Source organism: Condylura cristata, unplaced genomic scaffold (genome assembly GCF_000260355.1).
Source record: "Condylura cristata isolate star-nosed mole 26May11 unplaced genomic scaffold, ConCri1.0 scaffold00008, whole genome shotgun sequence".
Classification (NCBI taxonomy): Eukaryota; Metazoa; Chordata; class Mammalia; order Eulipotyphla; family Talpidae; genus Condylura; species Condylura cristata.
In genome coordinates, this window is record NW_004567109.1 from 37,625,506 (window position 1) to 37,643,513 (window position 18,008).

The 18,008-nt window shown below is 40.5% G+C and overlaps 1 protein-coding gene across 2 annotated transcripts in view; it reads left to right on the forward strand.

The window, feature by feature from the left end:
* Positions 1 to 18,008, forward strand: part of CACHD1 (cache domain containing 1) — a 201,462-nt gene that overhangs the window by 139,190 nt on the left and 44,264 nt on the right. For both annotated transcript variants that reach the window (XM_004679077.2, XM_012722438.1), the window contains exons 5-7: positions 8,113 to 8,239; positions 10,859 to 11,003; positions 12,692 to 12,908. In XM_004679077.2, the coding sequence (XP_004679134.2) occupies positions 8,113 to 8,239; positions 10,859 to 11,003; positions 12,692 to 12,908 (489 nt within the window). The remainder of the gene's footprint in view (positions 1 to 8,112; positions 8,240 to 10,858; positions 11,004 to 12,691; positions 12,909 to 18,008) is intronic.

Sequence of the window (18,008 nt, forward strand, 5' to 3'; positions counted from 1 at the left end):
CCTCCGGGGCAGGCGGGAATCGAACTCATGCGGAAATGGCTTTAGCTTCTCAGTGCAGTGCTTTAACCCGCTGCCCCACCAGGGAGGGCCTGATTTGCTTTTTTTATGCTGACTACCATGCCACCTTGTTGCCCATAGAAGGCACACAATCATGCTTATTGAGTAGGTGAACAGGTAAGTGAAACTAGTACTTTCTTTGTGCTTTGGTTTGTTCATTTTTATAGTGGAATAATTAAGATAATAATTAATTTCTTAACTTAGTTAAGAAAAATGTGGGTGTGATTTGCATAGCACTGGTTTTCATAGCTTAGCAGCAGAGAAACACAGATAAATGTCCCAGGTAACTCACAATATTCAAATGAATAAAATCATTCACATTAAACTAGCCATTGTAAGTCCAAACACACAGTGAACACAAGAAAACCAATCTGCTTCTCTTTAGTACCTCATATGCCACTTTGGTATTATCATAGACATCAAGAACATTACCCACTCCAACTTATAGGAGAAAATCAGACCCAGAAAAGTCAGACAACAAACTGTTGGTATTGACATAACTAAAATTTATATGTTCTGACTCAGTCCAGTGACCTATCTGTGACAGACTGAGATGAAGAGATATATGCTCCATCACTGTATTCTCCCTGATCTTCAAACTCTTTCTATAAAACCAAACCTATAATCTTCTCTCTTCCACCCACACCTCCTCACTCCTCACTTCCCTGTGCTACTTCACAGCTTGCAGCCCAGAATTAACCCTGAATCCTTTGTTCTACCTCATAAAGAACTTTTCTCAGATTGATAATTGTGTGGTAGCAGCCATGGCAGACAACAAAATAATCAAGAGACAATTCCGATCCTTAAAGAGCTTACCATCTATTTGTGATATGTGTAATGGGAGTTTGGGAGTGGGGAAAGGAGAAAAATCAGCACGCAAATACAATTGTCACAAGGTAAACCTTGGACAGGAGTAATGGAGGGATGCTATGGCATGAGCATAGGGACTAAATGTGGGCTGGTAAATGGAGAATCAGTGTAGAACATGCTTTGCTTCCAATTTGCTTGGCTAAGAGAAAAGGAGAAAGGTCATTGGTAAGTTAAGGAGAGGTAGAATATAGGAAGGGTTTTCATGCTATTGCTGCTGTTAATCACTTTTTATGTAAGGAAAACTTGAAAAGGTTAAAGGTAGATGGTCTAAGAAGGAGTGAAGACAGGGAACAGGTAGAATAATAGAGTTTAATGTCTTGGTCCAGTAGTCCCAAATGTGTCTGATTATCAGTCATCTGGAGTACTCTGTCAAAAAATACCCAACCCAGACCAAATGCTCACAACCCACACCAAATGCATGAAAATGTTAGTTTGGTAAAGCTTGGCAGTCTGTAGGTTTCAAAAGCTGATTGTGATGATCAGTCATGCTTGAGAACTTCACCTTTCATGTTTTTTTCCTAGTCGTTTCATAACCTGTTTGGAGTTCACCTGGATCTTTGGAAATCCTGGGAATGGTCTGCTAGAGAGGAGGAGAGTAGAACTGTGGGTCCTATACCTATTTTGGGATTGCCTTGGAATTTTAATCTAGATTCTCTGAGCTCACAACTCGATTGTCTCAGCTGAATAAAAGACAGTGTGGTCTACTTTTTTGCATTATATAACCTGCTCAGACTATTAAGAGCTGTGAACATGAACAAAGTGACTTCAGGATGTCCTCTCCTTAGTAATAAGGCTAAAGTAAACACTGTGAAATAGTTCGTCACTAGCCATTAATCTAACACTGGCAATGGGTTTAGCTAGCATGGAAGAATTGCTGGGCTACAGAGTTTAGATGACATTCAGGGCTAAAGTCGCTCTTCCCTCTATGAGCCAGAATATCCTTAGCTATAAAATATAAATAAGAATACCTTGTTTTTGTCCACATTTTGGTCATATTCTTGAGAAAATTAACCTGCATGTGGCTTGGTTTCCTGAATAATAAATAAAACCAACCTCATAGCGTTATTGTAGAAATTAACTGAAATAATATTTATAGACTTATGAAAGTGCCTGTTACATGGACAAATACTCAATGTGCTCACCACTTCTGGAGCAGCATAAACAGCATCTGGGGCTCCATGAAATATGGCACCTTCAGAGTACATGGTAAAATAATATTTAAGATGTGAACAGGCATAGGAATTGGAAAAGTGTGATAGGGTACAGTGCCAGAACATTTATTTGGAATCCTCAGAATGTTCATTTATTTTATTCCTCTCCATAATGATTGCTATTGCACAGAATATTCCTGGAAGGTGCTATGTAAATGCTAGACTGTTGAAGTATGTGTTTTGTGTTTCTGCAATTCTGTATATTTAGGACTGCTCTTGCATTTTATATTTGGCAAGCTGTGGGAGGTAGACAGCTTTGTGTGTTTTCCTAAGAGTGTTGGGCTGGGCATCAGAAAGGCCAGAGTTCCTTTAGAAAGGCAACACATTTTCTATTCTAGAGCATTTTCTTTTTGGCCTTACCTTGGTGGATATTATCATTAGTAAACAAGGTACAGTCCAACTGTAAGCAGTTTGTAATCTATCACTTTCTCATCATCTGGGTGACTTAAGCATTGAAGAAGACAGACAAAGAGTTTGGGGACATGGTTGGTTTTTGTTTTGACTGGAGAACCAATAAAAAAGAATCTGACAGATGTAAATGGTGAAATTGGAAGGAAAATATTTGGGGACCACAGAATCTGGGGCCCATATGTTAGAATTATCCACAGATAATTTAAAACACTGCTTGCAGACAGTTCTTGAGATTCCATAAATGGGAAGTAAAGAGTGCCTGGAAAGGAGAAAGCACACTTTTTTCCCTCAGCTTATTATCTGATAAGTTTACAAGTTGTGGTTAAAAAAAAAAATAAGCCAGTGTGTATTACAAAATTGTTTGTCTTCACTTAAAGGTAGCATAGGAAATATAAGAGAGATGAGATTTGTTGAGGCTTTACAAATGGTTTGGAAGGTACTGAACTTACCTTTAAAGACCAAATAGCTATCACAGGGAATACCTCGTTCTTTAAAGGCCAATATTGAGTTTATCCATCATTCTCATTGAAAGTTTTCTTGGTTCTGTTTGATCATTTTGTTTGAGTTACCATTAATACTCAGCTTCAAAGTCAGTAAGAAATGAAACTACTCCTCCTGTTTTTTCTGTTGTATAAACTTGACCAAAACCAGTTAAAAGTGTTGATCCTTCTCTCCAGCTGTAAATCCATATCCTCCCTAATGAGTGGCCTTCATTCCTTGCCCTCTTACCTCTTTTTTCTTTTGGTTTCTTCAGGAGCACCTTGTCAAATCCATTTCTTGATAGATCAGGAAATTATGAAATCTCAGGGACCACAGAGGTGAAAAGCTTTGGCCTCAGTCATCATTCCCTCATGTTCTCAGCTAATACTGAGTGAGCACTTGAAACCAAAAATAGAGATGTACTAGACTCTGGGAACTGATGAATTAAACTGACATGGTTCTTGCCTTCATGGAACTTAAAGCTCCTCTGCATGAGACACATAAAACCACCACAAAAGTAAATTAAATACACCAAGCATTATTAGGGTAGTCGGGGAAAGGGTCTCTGAGAAAGTAAAGTATAAGACAAAACCCAAAGGATACAAAAGAACTAACTAGGTAATGTGGAAAAAGAGTTATTCCAAGTTTAAGGATTGCCTTGTGCAAAGACACATTTGCAAAACTGAAATAAACAGGTCTTGATGTAGAATGTAATGAGTTGAAGAGGGGCAAGGTCAGGTTGACGAATAGGCAGGGGCCCAGAGGGTGCAAGGTCTGACCAAGTTTGGATTGAATGCTAGGGGTAAGTCCAGTTGGAAGCCTCTGAAGGGATTTAAGCAAAGCAGTGGTGGGGTTTGATTTCATTTTTAGCATGATGCCTTTGCATGCTGTGTGGCTAATAATCAAAAGGTCACAGCCCTTGTCGATCTTATGGGATTTAAACACATGATTTTTTTTATTCCTGGTCTATTCTGATTTGCTAGGATCTTCCTTTTAGTTCCTAAATGCTAACCTGAATTAAATGAGAAGTACAAATTAGCAATGAGGTTCATTCCACGTGACTTTCCCTTGCTTGCCCAGATTGACAAAGACCAGACACCCATGGCTGGTGTCATCAACCTGTTGAGCACGTATAGCATACTTAAGAGTTGTCAGCTATATAGTTTTTCACTTACGTAAGAACGTCATGTATTCTAAAATATCTATTTATTGTTGGCTGTTGCTCAGTCAGAGTGCTATAATTACTGTTGACTCTGCTATCTGAGCACTGATTTGTTTTTGTGGCTTTTTCCTGTCAATCCAGCCTGTGTCAAACCCCAGGACATGGACCAATTTTAGCAGTTCAGCAGTTTTTTCTCAAAGGATTAAATGCTTGCTGCAACTTTACATTTTATTTTAGTTGTGAAATCATTTCTTTTTTTGTCAGGTGTCTCCTTAACTGTATTATCCACAGTGTGTTTTTACAAACTAATACAACTGATTATTTTGACACCATTGTGTCTGCAAAAACACTCGCTGTGCTTTTTACCTGTTGATTATTAATTCACTCAACATGTATTTACTGACACAGAAGCATGGTCATGTTCTGGAAGGAGCAAGGGCTTTGAAGATAGACACACCTAGATCAAATCATCATTCTGCCCTTGTGGCTTTGTTAATTTTGCATCAGCAAAATGGCATAATATAATAAGCTCACAGAATAATTATGAAAATAATGTACCGTATATGAAACTACTTGTATGATGCACAATAAATGTTCACTATTACCTATCAGCTCAGTGTTATTGAGGTATAATTGACATCCAATAAGCTTCACATATGTAACATATACTATGGATAATTTTGACATGAATAATTCTGTGAAACAGAAACAGACATTTTATCTTTTTATTTACCTATTTTTTTTAAGGTTTATTTATATATGCATACAGAACTAGGCCAGAGATGCAGGGTAAGTGAGAGGATTCACCAGAGGCAGAGTGGGAGATCAAGCAGATTGACAAAGTACACTGCTGAGGGGAGCAGCGGGCAAGACAGAAGTAATCTGCTGCACCATGTGGGTCACTTACCTGACTGGGGATAGAACTGGTGCTGAAGTGGCTTCAGAGTGCCAAGCTTTAACCCATTGCACCACCAGGGAGGGCCCTGTTTACCTATTTTTGTATTCTGGTGTAGATACAGGTAAAAGGAAGTGTTAATCACCTAAAACAATGTTATGCTTCTTATTGCCCTGTATTTAATTTAGAGTATTTATTGATATTGTAGCAAAGTAAGATATTAGTATTCATCAAACAGATATATTCAAAAGTGGTGGTGTAATAGGACTTCTCTGCAGATGTTCCCAGCATAGGTGCTGCAGATGGTGACCCTGTAGCCCTCATGGGGTGGGTGATTTGATGGGAGAACTGAGGTTCTCTGTTTCCGGGCTACAGAGGTGACTCAGACACAGATCTTACAGGCCTCATCCTTGTGGATCATAAATCTAGGGAGAGAAGAATTAAAAGTTGCCTGAAAGGGCAATATTATGATTAGAAGGTTAGAAGAGGCAAAATGCTGGGTGATAACACTAAAAGAAGAATAAACTTCAGTGAGAAAAAGAAACCATTTCTTGCCTCCTTTGTGTGGGTCTGTGAGGAAGTGTTCAGCGCAGCTTAGACAGATACAGCCCCTGCCCTTTGATCACTTAAAGCCAAATGCTGTGCATCACAGGTTGGGCATCTGCCCAGCTTTTTCCTGGACTCCTTCCATCATTTCTGAGGAAGGAGTAGGTGTTCGGGTGTGCGAGACGCTAGTGCAAGTTATTCAGTGACCAGAACACCTAGCTGACTGTTATAAATGGGAGGATACGAAAGGGGGGAGCTGTCTGCCTGAATAATAGGACTCTCATTCACCTCCACATCTAGGTCAGAGAGGGGCTGCCTGGGGAGCACACCACAGTGATAGATTGCTTCTGGGCCCTGGGGTCCTCATTACCATCATATCCATCATCTTCTGCTAGTTCCGAGTAATGGATGAAATTTAATCAGATGCCAGAGGAGTTCTCAGCAGGAGGAATTGAGGAACCTTGTCTGATACTTTTACTCCAGTGCTGGAATGATTATTAGGAACTGGAGTGATCTTTTGTGGTGAGACTAAATGTATCGTGCACAGTATGAATTCAGATTTATTTTTAAAATATGCTTGCTCTCATTGGTTCTCCTTTTAATAGTTTCAACTGTAGCCTGTTTATTGTTACAGATGTTACTGTTAAATGAGGTCATTGAGCTTTCCTTTACTTCCAAAGACAGTGCTTGCCTTTTTATTGCTGGGTTGGCAGGAGAACAATACTAATATGAGGTCAAGGTTAAGACTTCAGACTCCAGGAGATGGATGGGGGGGGGGGGCGGGGAGGGAGCCTCTTGCATGCCCTCACATCAGCCACAGTGTCAGGTATGTGTGGCCACCTGAGTCTAGGTGAGGATGGCGACTCATTTATGGCAGAGTGGAGAGGGGACAGGCATCACAGTCGCACACTGACTTAACTCTCTTCCTGTCTACTCTTGACACCTCAGGCAGGTGAAGAAACTTCCCTGAGCCTTTTTCATCATCAATAACTTGGAGATAGTAATTTCCATTCCTGCGATACTTCTGAGGCTGGAATGCACTGTTCCCCCTTAGCATGTCTGAGCAGACTGTTTGTAGGCATGAGGGGCCCTGCAAATGCTTCAAGGCCTGTGTAGTTTTGTGTCCATGGTGTTGCAGAGGGCCCACTGCTAAGTTCAAGGATCACCAAGCACATCCATCTCACCACTGACTTCTGTAAATAAACTTTTGTTGATGCAACACCACACATGCATTTACAGGGATTTGTGGCCAGTGTCACCACCATGGCACAACTGAATAGTGATAACAGTGACTGTATAGATGGCAAAGTTAGAGTCCTTTGCTGTCTGGCCTTTCATGAAGTTTGCCAGCATCTCACTTAAGGATCACTGTATGGCATTCAGAGCTTTCTCTATATATCTGCTTGTCAAACAGATGTCACACTTTCCTTTTCTTTTTGACTCTGGTCAGATCCTTTCACTGAATTGTCTTTTGCAACACTTCTTGCCATCTAATTGTCCTGGTATACTGGTTATTATTTAGGGCTTGCTCTTTGCATTTCTGTGTGTGCCTTGCTGTATGTAAACAGTACCCTACAACTAGTGTATGCATAATACATAACTGAGTTAGTTTGGAAGAGTTGAAAGGGCAGCAGAGAAGGGAGAGAACTCTGATGGCAGTGGAGGTAAGAAAGACTTTGTGAAGTCTTTGTGAAGCCAGAATCACTCACAGTAAGAGGCTCTCACTCAGGATGGAGATCAGTGGCAGAGATGCAGGTGCACGGGAAGGTAGGTAGTGCCACGTGATGTGAGAACACAGGAGACCAAGACTTGGCAGTTTACCAATGAACCCTTAAGACCAATTACTTAAGCTCCCTAATCAGGTTTCCTCAGCTCAAACTTGATGGACCGATAACCCCATCTTCATCATGGGATGTGGTTTTGGGTTGAATAAGATAACATAGAGCAAAGCCTGTATCCCAGCATTGACAAATTAGAATCATTTCATTAGGTATCACTGAATGATTGTGCCTCTGTCCTTTCAAATACCATCTATACTGTTTCCCTCACTGTGAAGCAAGCAAGGTCAGGGTCTCCAGGTCTTATCCCTCTGGAGATCAGGTCTATTAATATCACTGTTTTTCGCAGTTGCAGAATATATCTCAGACCAGAAAAGTGTCTGCAGGCCCAACAGGGACCAGCCCAAGGAAGGGAGAGATTAGCACAAATGAATCATTCATGATGGAAAAATAATCCAGGACATACCATGTCACCATAGCATATTAAAAGTAACTTCACTTGATGGAAACCTTCATTATGCTTTCTGTTCATGGGGTATTGTTTAAGAGACAGAAAGAAATTGTTTAGTAGAAAATTTACAGCCTTCTATCTAGAGGGATTTCTTCCTACTACAAGCAGTTTATGCAAAACAGATGCCTGAGGATGGAGCTTGCCTGCACCTGTGCACTTGTGGTTATATTTCATTTTCCCCACTCCTCCAGTGCTTGCAGACAACCTGAAATCCAACCCTGGAATTAAGTGGCAGTATTTCAGTTCGGAAGAAGGAATATTTACTGTTTTTCCAGCACACAAGTTCCGGTGTAAGGGCAGTTATGAGCATCGAAGTAGGTATGTTGACTTGCTTACTAAAGGTTTAATTACTGCTTATGAGTGATCTGTTCAAAATGTAAACACTTCCTTACACACATGGCTGTAATAATCTGTAGTTTTAAAAATGTGTACCTATTCTGAAATTATTTTACTTTCCAGCATATGAAAGTGAAAATGCTAGGCAAGGGCAAAGGATTAAACACAGAACTTTTCTAGAACAATCTAACAAGTCAAATAAAACAAGGTCTTTACTAGAGAACTTAAATTATTTGAAGCACCTAAACTGTTCTGAACTTCAGACATGTTGGGTGAAAAATACATGTTAATTCCTTCCCTAAAGTACAGCTCTAGGGGACTTAATTGCTTCCCTCAGAGTAGAGATTATAATTCTCAACTTTCCTTTCTGTGAAAGTATGCTTGGTTATCCTTTAGAAGTATCCATGCAAATCTCCACTATTGGGAGAGTTAAGGTTGTTCAAAAAATTATTGGGTATAAGATCACTAATATCCTGCTTTTCTTATGGAAGGAACTTGAGACTGTCCCACTTAACCAGAAGGGCAGTAATGGGGTCAGGATTTGTTGACAACATTCATCAGTCCATAGATCCCCTTCAGTGATGCTTTTCCTTTTGACTCCCCAAGGTTTCCCTTTTGTAGTATCAGATGTTTGATGCCAATACTTCTGCATCTAGTGCAAGATGTGTACTTTTGATGCCTTTTCCTTAAGTCTAATTTAGCCATCACCTTAATGTATCTCTATCTTTGAATTGTATCTGGAATTTTCACCCAAGAAGACTATTTACGTACTATTCCTAGGCTTCTTTCTTTCTCCCCCGAAGCCCTGTGGTGAGTATTTGAATGTCTTGGAGGTAGAATTAGCGGCCAGATTGGGTTCTAGCCTAGCTTCTCTCTCACGAGACACCAAATACATCATAAAACATTTTATTCTTGTTTGCTTCTAAGATTAGTTAGTATGTAGTTTTAATGAGCCACCTCTGAGGCTTAGTCCAAAAGGAAAAACGGGACCTTTTCAAAAATCATCATTCACCTACACTTGGAAGATTTCATCTGTCTCCACCCTAAATCTGTATCATGTCTCTTTCTTTGGCTAAATAAGCTAAGGGCTTCTCCACAATTGGTTTCCCATGTCTTTATTTGTCCAAATGCTTGTTCTGATGCTTTTGTGAGTGTTCTACATCCCTGAAGTGGGAAGGTGGGGAGGATTTGGGGATTTGAAAACAGTAACAGGAGAAAGGAGCTGGGGGATACCAGCACGCAAAGGACTGCTCCCAGATTGTACATTTAATGTCATGGTTGATATGTCCTACTAAGACAGTTTTTAACAAACACACTGTCTTTTTCATTTATGTGAGTTGGTTTGGAAAGGAGGAGATGTCATTTTAAAGAAGATTCTCCCATCTAGCTTGGAGAACCTAACAAGTTCAGTATTTGATATGGTTGTCAGTGTTGGGATAGTCAGATTTCCTTACTTTTGTTCTCTCTTTCATTTCTCTAACCACCTTTCCTGTATTCTTTTTATCCCATTTCCCTACTGGCTCAGTGGTATTGACTCAGGGGCACTTTCGTATTAATGCAGGAGTTTTGGCTTGAGAACAATTAGTGTAAACTTGGCCAGATTTTTTAGTTTTTTTGGTACTTTGCCTACATTTCTTAATTTGTGCCCAGGCTTTTGTGACTCAACTGGCATGTAACATTTCACAGAAAACTCTACTGTTTTAAGGGTGTCAATAAAGGAGAGAGTTCTCTTGAGGCTGATTTGCTTTCTTTAAACTCTCACTGATTTGTTCCAGCTTTAAAACTGTGAATAAAGACCTCATTAAACCCCCTCTTACAAACCTTCCTCTACTGCACATGAGCAGAGGGCTGCTTTGATGGCAGGGATTTCTCCTTTTGAGTTCCCTCACCCTCCCCTCTCTTTTCTTAATGTTGGCAAACAAAAACTTGGCATGAAGAGTAGCTATCACAGACTTGGACAAATTTGATGGCACAGTTTTAAATGGCTCGGATAAGGGGCCTTTTGGTGGCTGACCTGTGTGAATTGCCTCAGTACAGAAAGGAAAGGGCTCTCTTAGCAATAGCCTTTGTCTGGGAAGAGAGAAACCAAATCTGCTATTTAAAGCTGCTCAGCAGGCTCACAGTTGATAGCTGCCTCCATTCGAGCAGAGACCCGCTCTGTCAGTCTGCCACAGAGGACCCAGTCCTGATCAGTGAGCCCAGTTCTCCACTCTGCTCTGAACCTGCAGACAGAAGAGCCTCCAGGCCCACTCCCTGTTGTGGAAGGATGAATAATGTGAGCAGTATCACTACTCATGGTGGGGAGGGTTAATTGTCAAGTAGCAGAAAAAGCCAGCCTCGCAAAGGACTTGCACCTAAAGTGCAATTGTTTTAATCTTTAGAAGTTAACCAATCCCTGTTTTGCAGGTGCACACTGCTGTCTTGAGGTTGTTTTCAGTGCATTACTTGTTGGTCCTCCCTCTGTGCTGATCTCTGCATGCTTGAGCTATTCTTGGGAAAAGCAGCCTCACCAGCCACCTGCCACTCTGGCGTTCAGAACTGTGTTGGTTCAGGCCTTTTACCTAAACCAAGACTGACCCCAAAGAACTTCTCTCCTTCTAGACCTATCTACGTCTCTACAGTCCGGCCACAGTCAAAGCACATAGTAGTGATTCTGGACCATGGGGCTTCCGTCACAGACACCCAACTTCAGATCGCCAAGGATGCTGCCCAGGTCATCCTCAGTGCCATCGACGAACATGATAAGGTGACCGTTATGCTGGTGACAGACACGCCATTGAGTCCTTGTCCAGTGCCTTTTTTTTTTTTTTTTTAAGATTTATTTACTTATGCATACAGAACTGGGGTACAGGCCAGACTGCAGAGGAGGTGAGAGGCTTCACCAGAGACAGAGTGGGGACAGAACAGGCAGATTAAAGAAGTACACTGCTAAGGGGAACAGCGGGCAGGTCAGGAGAGGCTGCCGCACCATGTAGGTCACCTCCCAGGCTGGGGATTGAACTCATGCTGAAGTGGCTTTAGCTTCTTAGTGCTTGCTTTAACCCCCGGTGCCACCAGGGAGGGCTCTGTCCAGTACCTTTTTAAAAATCACTTTTGTGACATCTATGTTTTAATCCATCTTTGAAATGACTCTGGAGTTTGGCTTTCATTCTAGTAATTGAGGAAGGAAGCAGCTGCCAACTCTGACTGCAGCCTTGTTTTAAAACCAGTCTAACAAGCTGTCTTGGACCTCCCTTACAACTCCCATTAAGGCTTCTGATTAGTTGTGACTTTCACACTGAAGGTTCTGCTGAGGAGGAAGAAGTTCAGGGCTTGGATACTGGTGGATAGCTGGACTTTATCTGAGGATTGGAGAGAGGTCAGGGATATGGAAAGGCTGCTGGAGCTTTTCTTATCTCTAGATACCTCAGAGACAGATGTGCTTGCTACTAGTGATAATCTATTACATATGGATTTTTTTTTTTGCTGCATCATAATGGCTTTTTAAAAACACATTATCCTCAAAAAAAAAAAGGAGAGAAGCAAATGTAATAAAGTAAAAATGAAAACAATGAATAAATATAAACCAGAGACATGGTATGGGGTAGAGGAGGTAATAGGATTAAAAACTGAGGTGGCCCATGTTTGTTGCTGCTTTATTTACAATTGGAAAGAAATGTAAACAGCCCAAATGCCCAAAAGTGGATGATTGGATTAAAAAGATGTAGTGCATATAAACAATGGAATATTACTCAGCAACCAAAAGTAATAAACACCCATGCCTTTTGCAGCAACATGGATGGAGCTGGAAAAGATCATGCTAAGTGAAATAAGCCAGAAAGAAAATGAAAAATACCAGATGATTTCACTCATAGCAGAAGTATAATGGACCAGGCGAGAAAATAACAATAATAATGAACAGCTATATACCAGGGACATTTTATGGGGGTGGAGTGGGGAATGGGGTCAAAAACAGTGTGGGGAGGTAAATGCACAAGACTATTGCACATGGGTGATTTGGTGATGGGAAACCCAAGGGGATTGCAACTGAGATGGAAAATGCACAAAATGATGTAAACATAAACTACTATTTATTAAAAAAAAAAAAGGGGGGGGGACGAAGACACAGGACTATGGCAATGACGCGACGCCTGGGTGAATTGGTGGTGGGAAGCCCATGGGTCTACAACTGAAATGAAAAAATGTATAAAATGAAGAATGATGTAAAAAAAAATTTTTTAAGTACATTATCCTCATGATACTCCATGTCTTACTTCTTCTACCTTGCCAATCTTGAATCATCTTCAAATTTGATAGAGATATGCCTCCAGGCACTTGTTTTTAAACTCTCAGAAATTGCTCTATACACCTTCACTCCATGGGCTTTCTGGAATGTAAAAATAAACAAACAACCTTTACCTGGTTGGTTAACAAGTTTTCTTTTTCTTTTTCCAGATATCTGTGTTGACTGTGGCAGACACCGTGAGGACCTGCTCACTAGACCAATGCTATAAGACTTTCCTGTCTCCAGCCACCAGTGAGACAAAAAGGAAAATGTCCACCTTTGTCAGCAGCATCAAGGCTTTGGACAGCCCCACCCAGCACGCAGTGGGATTCCAAAAAGCATTTCAGCTGATTCGAAGCACCAACAATAACACAAAGTTCCAAGCAAGTAAGCACATTCTCCTAGAGGATTTATAAACTAATAGATAAAGGACAGCAATTAGAATGCATTGTAAATTGATCACATGAACCTAACTAGAGGGATTTCTTTATAAACTGACCTGGCACAAAATTTTTATGTGTAGCCTTGATGGTCATTTAATACTAAGATCTTATAAGGTTTTTCTCTTCTATTTCAATCAAAGATACTCAGTCTTTCTCTTCACTCCCAGATCATCTTCTTCTGCCCCTTTATTAAGAACATACCCATTTATTTCCCAGGGGAAAAGCCACATCCTTTTTAATGCTAATTGTCAGCCTGGCCTCATGGCCTTAGAGCTGGTGTCTGCTGTGCGCATGTGCCTATCAGGGGCAGCAGGGATCCTTGCCTTGATCCTCCTTTCTTCTAGCCAGCTGTTATTTAGATGAGCATGGCCCTTCAAATGCACAAAGTCACTCTAATTTAATTTTCATGTATTTAAGAAAAATCTGGAATTAGGTTACAGGCTAAAGTAAAGGGTATTTGAAATAGGACACATGCTTTGAAAAGGAAACTGTCATTTTTCCCTTTTATATGTTAAAAAAAAATATTTGTTGGGGTTTTTTGGGGGGTTTTGGCTAATGAACATATCCTATTGAGGTAAATTTAAGGAATCTATTTTCAAGCTTGTCAGTGCTCCTGTGTTCACACTAAGATGGCATTGTGAATGCAGAGCTTTGTGCCTTGCATGTGGTAGGCCTTTGAAAGGTAGGAAGCTACATAAATATTGCAACTAATGCTGGTAGGTGATCTATATTTCCATGTAACAAATTACCACAAACTTAAATCAGAATGCATTTATTATCTCACAGATTCCATGAGCCAGGAGTCCAGGCACAGCTAGTTCCTCACTTAGGGCTGCATAAGGCTTCAGTCTTTAGTGTCAGCTAGGTCTGTTTCTCATCAGTAGTTCAGAGTCCTCTTCCAAGTCTGCTGGCTGAAATCGTTTCCTACAAAACTCAGTCCAGTAGCTTCTTTTATAATATATATTGCATAGAAGAAGTGGGATGTAAGCCAGAGATTCAGGGGGTGATCACCAGTGACAAAGTAGGAAGCAGAACTTATGGATCTACTGAAATCACATTGATGAGGGGAGTAGCGGGTGAGATAGTGGTCTGCTGAGCCACATGTGGTCACCTCCCTATCCTGGGATCAAACTCAGGCCTTAGTGGTGGTGGCACTAAGACTTAACCCCTAGGCGATCAGAGAGGCTCCCAGTTGCTTCTTTAAAACCAGTGATAGCACATTTCTTCTTCAAGCCCCTGACTCCAGGGATGGCTTAGACTTTGTTTTAAATGACTCATCTGATCTAACCAGACTGATCCTCTTTGGCCCTTCTCTTGGGATGGGTTTATTAGAGACTTTCATTACATCTACACATCCCTCCATCTTTGTAATCTATGGAACATAATCATAGGAGGAATATCCCATCTCTGTTGCTATATTGTTAGAAGCAAATTACTGGTCACGCTCACAGCAAGAGTGAAGATTACACAAGGGTGTGGAATCATGTAGAATTTTGCTACCAGCCTTGACAAGTGGTTGCAGTTCACAGACCAGGACTACAGCATGGCTGAGGGCAGCATTATCCACCCTTTCTTTCGCATGACCAGTGGAGAAGGCAAACCTTACGAATTCAAGATGCATTGGCTACTTTGTTGGTGCTGTTCATCTGCAGAAGCCAGTACCACTAAGCACTGTTGCTAGAAGCATTCTTTCTGCTTGACTCTTCAGCTGTCAGACCGTATTTAGAGTATAAGTCCAACTTTGATTCTTTTACTGGTTAAATATCAGAGAGAAATAAACTGACAGTGGCCAGGCAGTGAATGAGTCAAGCCAGCATGAGGGAAGGTGAGGTGGATTATTTAGAGAGTAAAGTCAGCTGGGAGCACTTGTTCCATCCGGAGGGCAGCTGCTCTTCTGTTCAGCCTCTTGTTGCCTTGCAGGAATGCCTGCCTAGTGTTGCCAGACTGTCCGTTTCAAGAGAAGCCAGAAATCTGGATTTTTATGTGAAATCCCTTCATTTTTCAAATGTTGACTTTTGTTCCAGCTTTAAAACTGTGAACAGAGATCTTTTTAAACCTCTTCTTAACAAACCTTCCTACACTGCATGTGAGCAGAAGGCTGTTTTGATGGGGAGCATTTCTCTTCTGGAGTTTTGTCTTTGTTTTTCTTGATGTTAGCAAACAAACAAAATAAAAGAGATAAGAAGAGTGACTAACACAGATTTGTACATATTTGGGTGGTGCAATTTTTGAAATGCTCAAAGGAGTCTCTTTGAGGACAAGTGTGAAATTTCTGGGGGTTAGTTCACAGACCTCCATTTTACAACTTTGGACAGTTTGGAGGAATAAAAGAACACAAATTAGTTTGCATTAAAAAGAAAGAAAGAATTCAGGAATTAGCACTGTCCAGTTTATTAAGGAGAGATTTTACAGAAGTATGAGGTGCTTGCAGACAACAGCAGAGTGTTTATAGCTATATGGGTTTTGGATTTCAACCAATGTGGATTCAAATTTCTACTCAAATTTTTCTAACCTGTGAACTTGTGTGAATTACTTGATGTCTCCAGACTCGGTGTCCTCATCTGCAAATTTGGATGATAATAAGACCCAGGGTTCCATCATAAATATTAATTAAATATTACCTATCATTGTCCTTGTCTTCCATTTCCTACAAAGCTTCTAGCTCCAGCTAACCTAAGCAGATACCTCAGATATCCCAAATTGACCCCAAGCCCAAAGCTACCTGAGAATTACCTACTAGTAACCTTCACTACAGAATAATTTGAGATCTGTATATTCCTCCTAGGAGTTTACACTGTATGTCATCACTTCTATTCATACCACAGACAATTCTTTAGCATCTGCCATGTAGCTGGCACTGTTTTAAGGGTTATTATAATGAGCTAAACTTATCTATAAGATTGCTGTAAGGATTAGTCTGTGCATGAAAGTTAAGTGTGTGCACCACATTAGTTGCCATATAAACAAAGCTACTTGTCATAAATCATTGTGGCTTCATATTAGTTGGCTTTGCACTAATCAGAAAATCTGAAACTTACTCAGCTCTAGCTCTTTTTCAGTTCCATAGTAGAGATATACTGTCAATTCATTTGGGTTGTTCTGGATTTTATTCCATGGGGGAGGTGGGGGAATGTCATTGGTTAGTAAGTCATTTTATAGCAGAAGGATAAGATAGTTAAGAATGGGGATTTAATTGCATGGACAAAACTCCAAGACAGTTGTCCCTCTTGATACTGACCTCAAGACATGCTGGTGACTTAAGGACTTGCCAAATGGAAGAATCCATTGCATTTTCTTTCAGGAATATGCTCAAGCTTTGTTCTGCCCCCAAGTCCCTGTAATTACTCCTGCCTGATAATCACACAGTTTAAAATTCCTCCAACTGGGTGAATAGAGAGTGAATATCCTAATATGTAAATAATAAATCAGCCTAAATTTGACAGGTCTTAAATTCAAGAATAGGAAAAAAACTCAAGTTTTCTTGAGTTGGGCTGAATGAGGAGTATTTCCAGAATGTATGTCTTGCTGTTAGGATGCAAAGAGAGTGTGTGTGACTGCTAGAGAAGGCTGTGATGACTTCCACACATGGACCTGTGCTCACATATCCACTTTCAGTCATTTTAGTCATAGCATGTACAGCATTGATGTAACATTATTAACTATTCAATCTGTATAATAAAATCTTCAAAGTCTAAAATGAAAATTTGTAAACTGAAGGAAGTTTAAGGTTTATATCCTCATTGCTGTTAGGGTGATTTTTAAAATGGCAACTATTCATTACCTGCTGCTGGGTAACAAATTACTCCAATTCTCAGTGACTTAAAGCAGTAAGTATTATCTATTTACAGTGTTTGTTGGGTAGGCATTTGGGCACAGCATCACTAAGTGCCTTTGGCCAAAGGTGTCTCATGAAGCTATAATCAAACTTGTCCAATGCCACTGTCATCTCCAACTTTAATTCAGGAAGAATCTGTTTCCAAGTTAATTCATATGGTTGCCAGAGGGATTGGATTCTAAGGGTCCCAATGCCTTGTCTCTCAATAGGATAGTTCATGGCATGCTATCTGGCTTCCTTAAAGTGAGAAAACCCCCAAGGTGGAAGCTGTCATCATTTTGTAACCTAATCAACCTCTTGAAATCCCATCACCTCTACTGCATTCTTTACACAGAAACCTAGCCCTTAAATGCAGCCCACACATGGATTCTGAGGGAAACAGCTACGCAAGGAACTAATTGCCAGGAGGTGGGGTCTTGGAGAGCCAACCCTGAGGTTGCCCAGCACTGTAACTGGAAAGAAAGCATGTCACTGACATGACCACACTAAGGGCCTGAAGAAATAAACTATAACATATAAATAGTTATCGATGAAAAAATAAATTTCTTTGTAGGATATCATAAATATACATATATTAGATAAATTATTTAGTCTTCTTTTTTTTATTTAAGCAAAAAAAAAAAAATTAAGCTTTTGACTCCCAGCAAAAGAAGTTGCTTGCTAGAGCAACAAATGGGGTTGATTAGGAAACAACAGAAAATGGGGCAGCCAGAGTGTATTGATGGGGAGACCCAACTCACTTCCCCAGTTCTGTGCCACAGCTACCTGTATAACCTCTAGAATTATATGTATCCCCTCAGCTCACTGGAAATGGCGTGTGTAAGATTGATGGGGTTTCGTAGTTTGCGGACTCTTACATGCATACCGTTCTCTAGCCTCCAGCTTCATTGAGTAGAGCTCTCTGTATCAGTGTTGACATGACACCTCTTCATATGCATGTCAGCACACCATCCCCACCCCCTGGGCTCCTGTCATCCTCCCACAGCCCAGTATGCCATCTAGGTATTTTTTAAGCTGAAGTTTTATTTCTCCTTCTAATCCTCTGGCTTTCCAAAAATTTCAGATTTATAAAATCCAGCTTTCTTACTTCCCTCCACTAAAGGGGTCATTCAATCTCTATATATTTTGCTTTAGCAGTAGGATACTCTTATTTTCAAGTAAATCCACTTGAAAGATGTTTCTCATACTGAGCAATATTGCCTCTGTGAC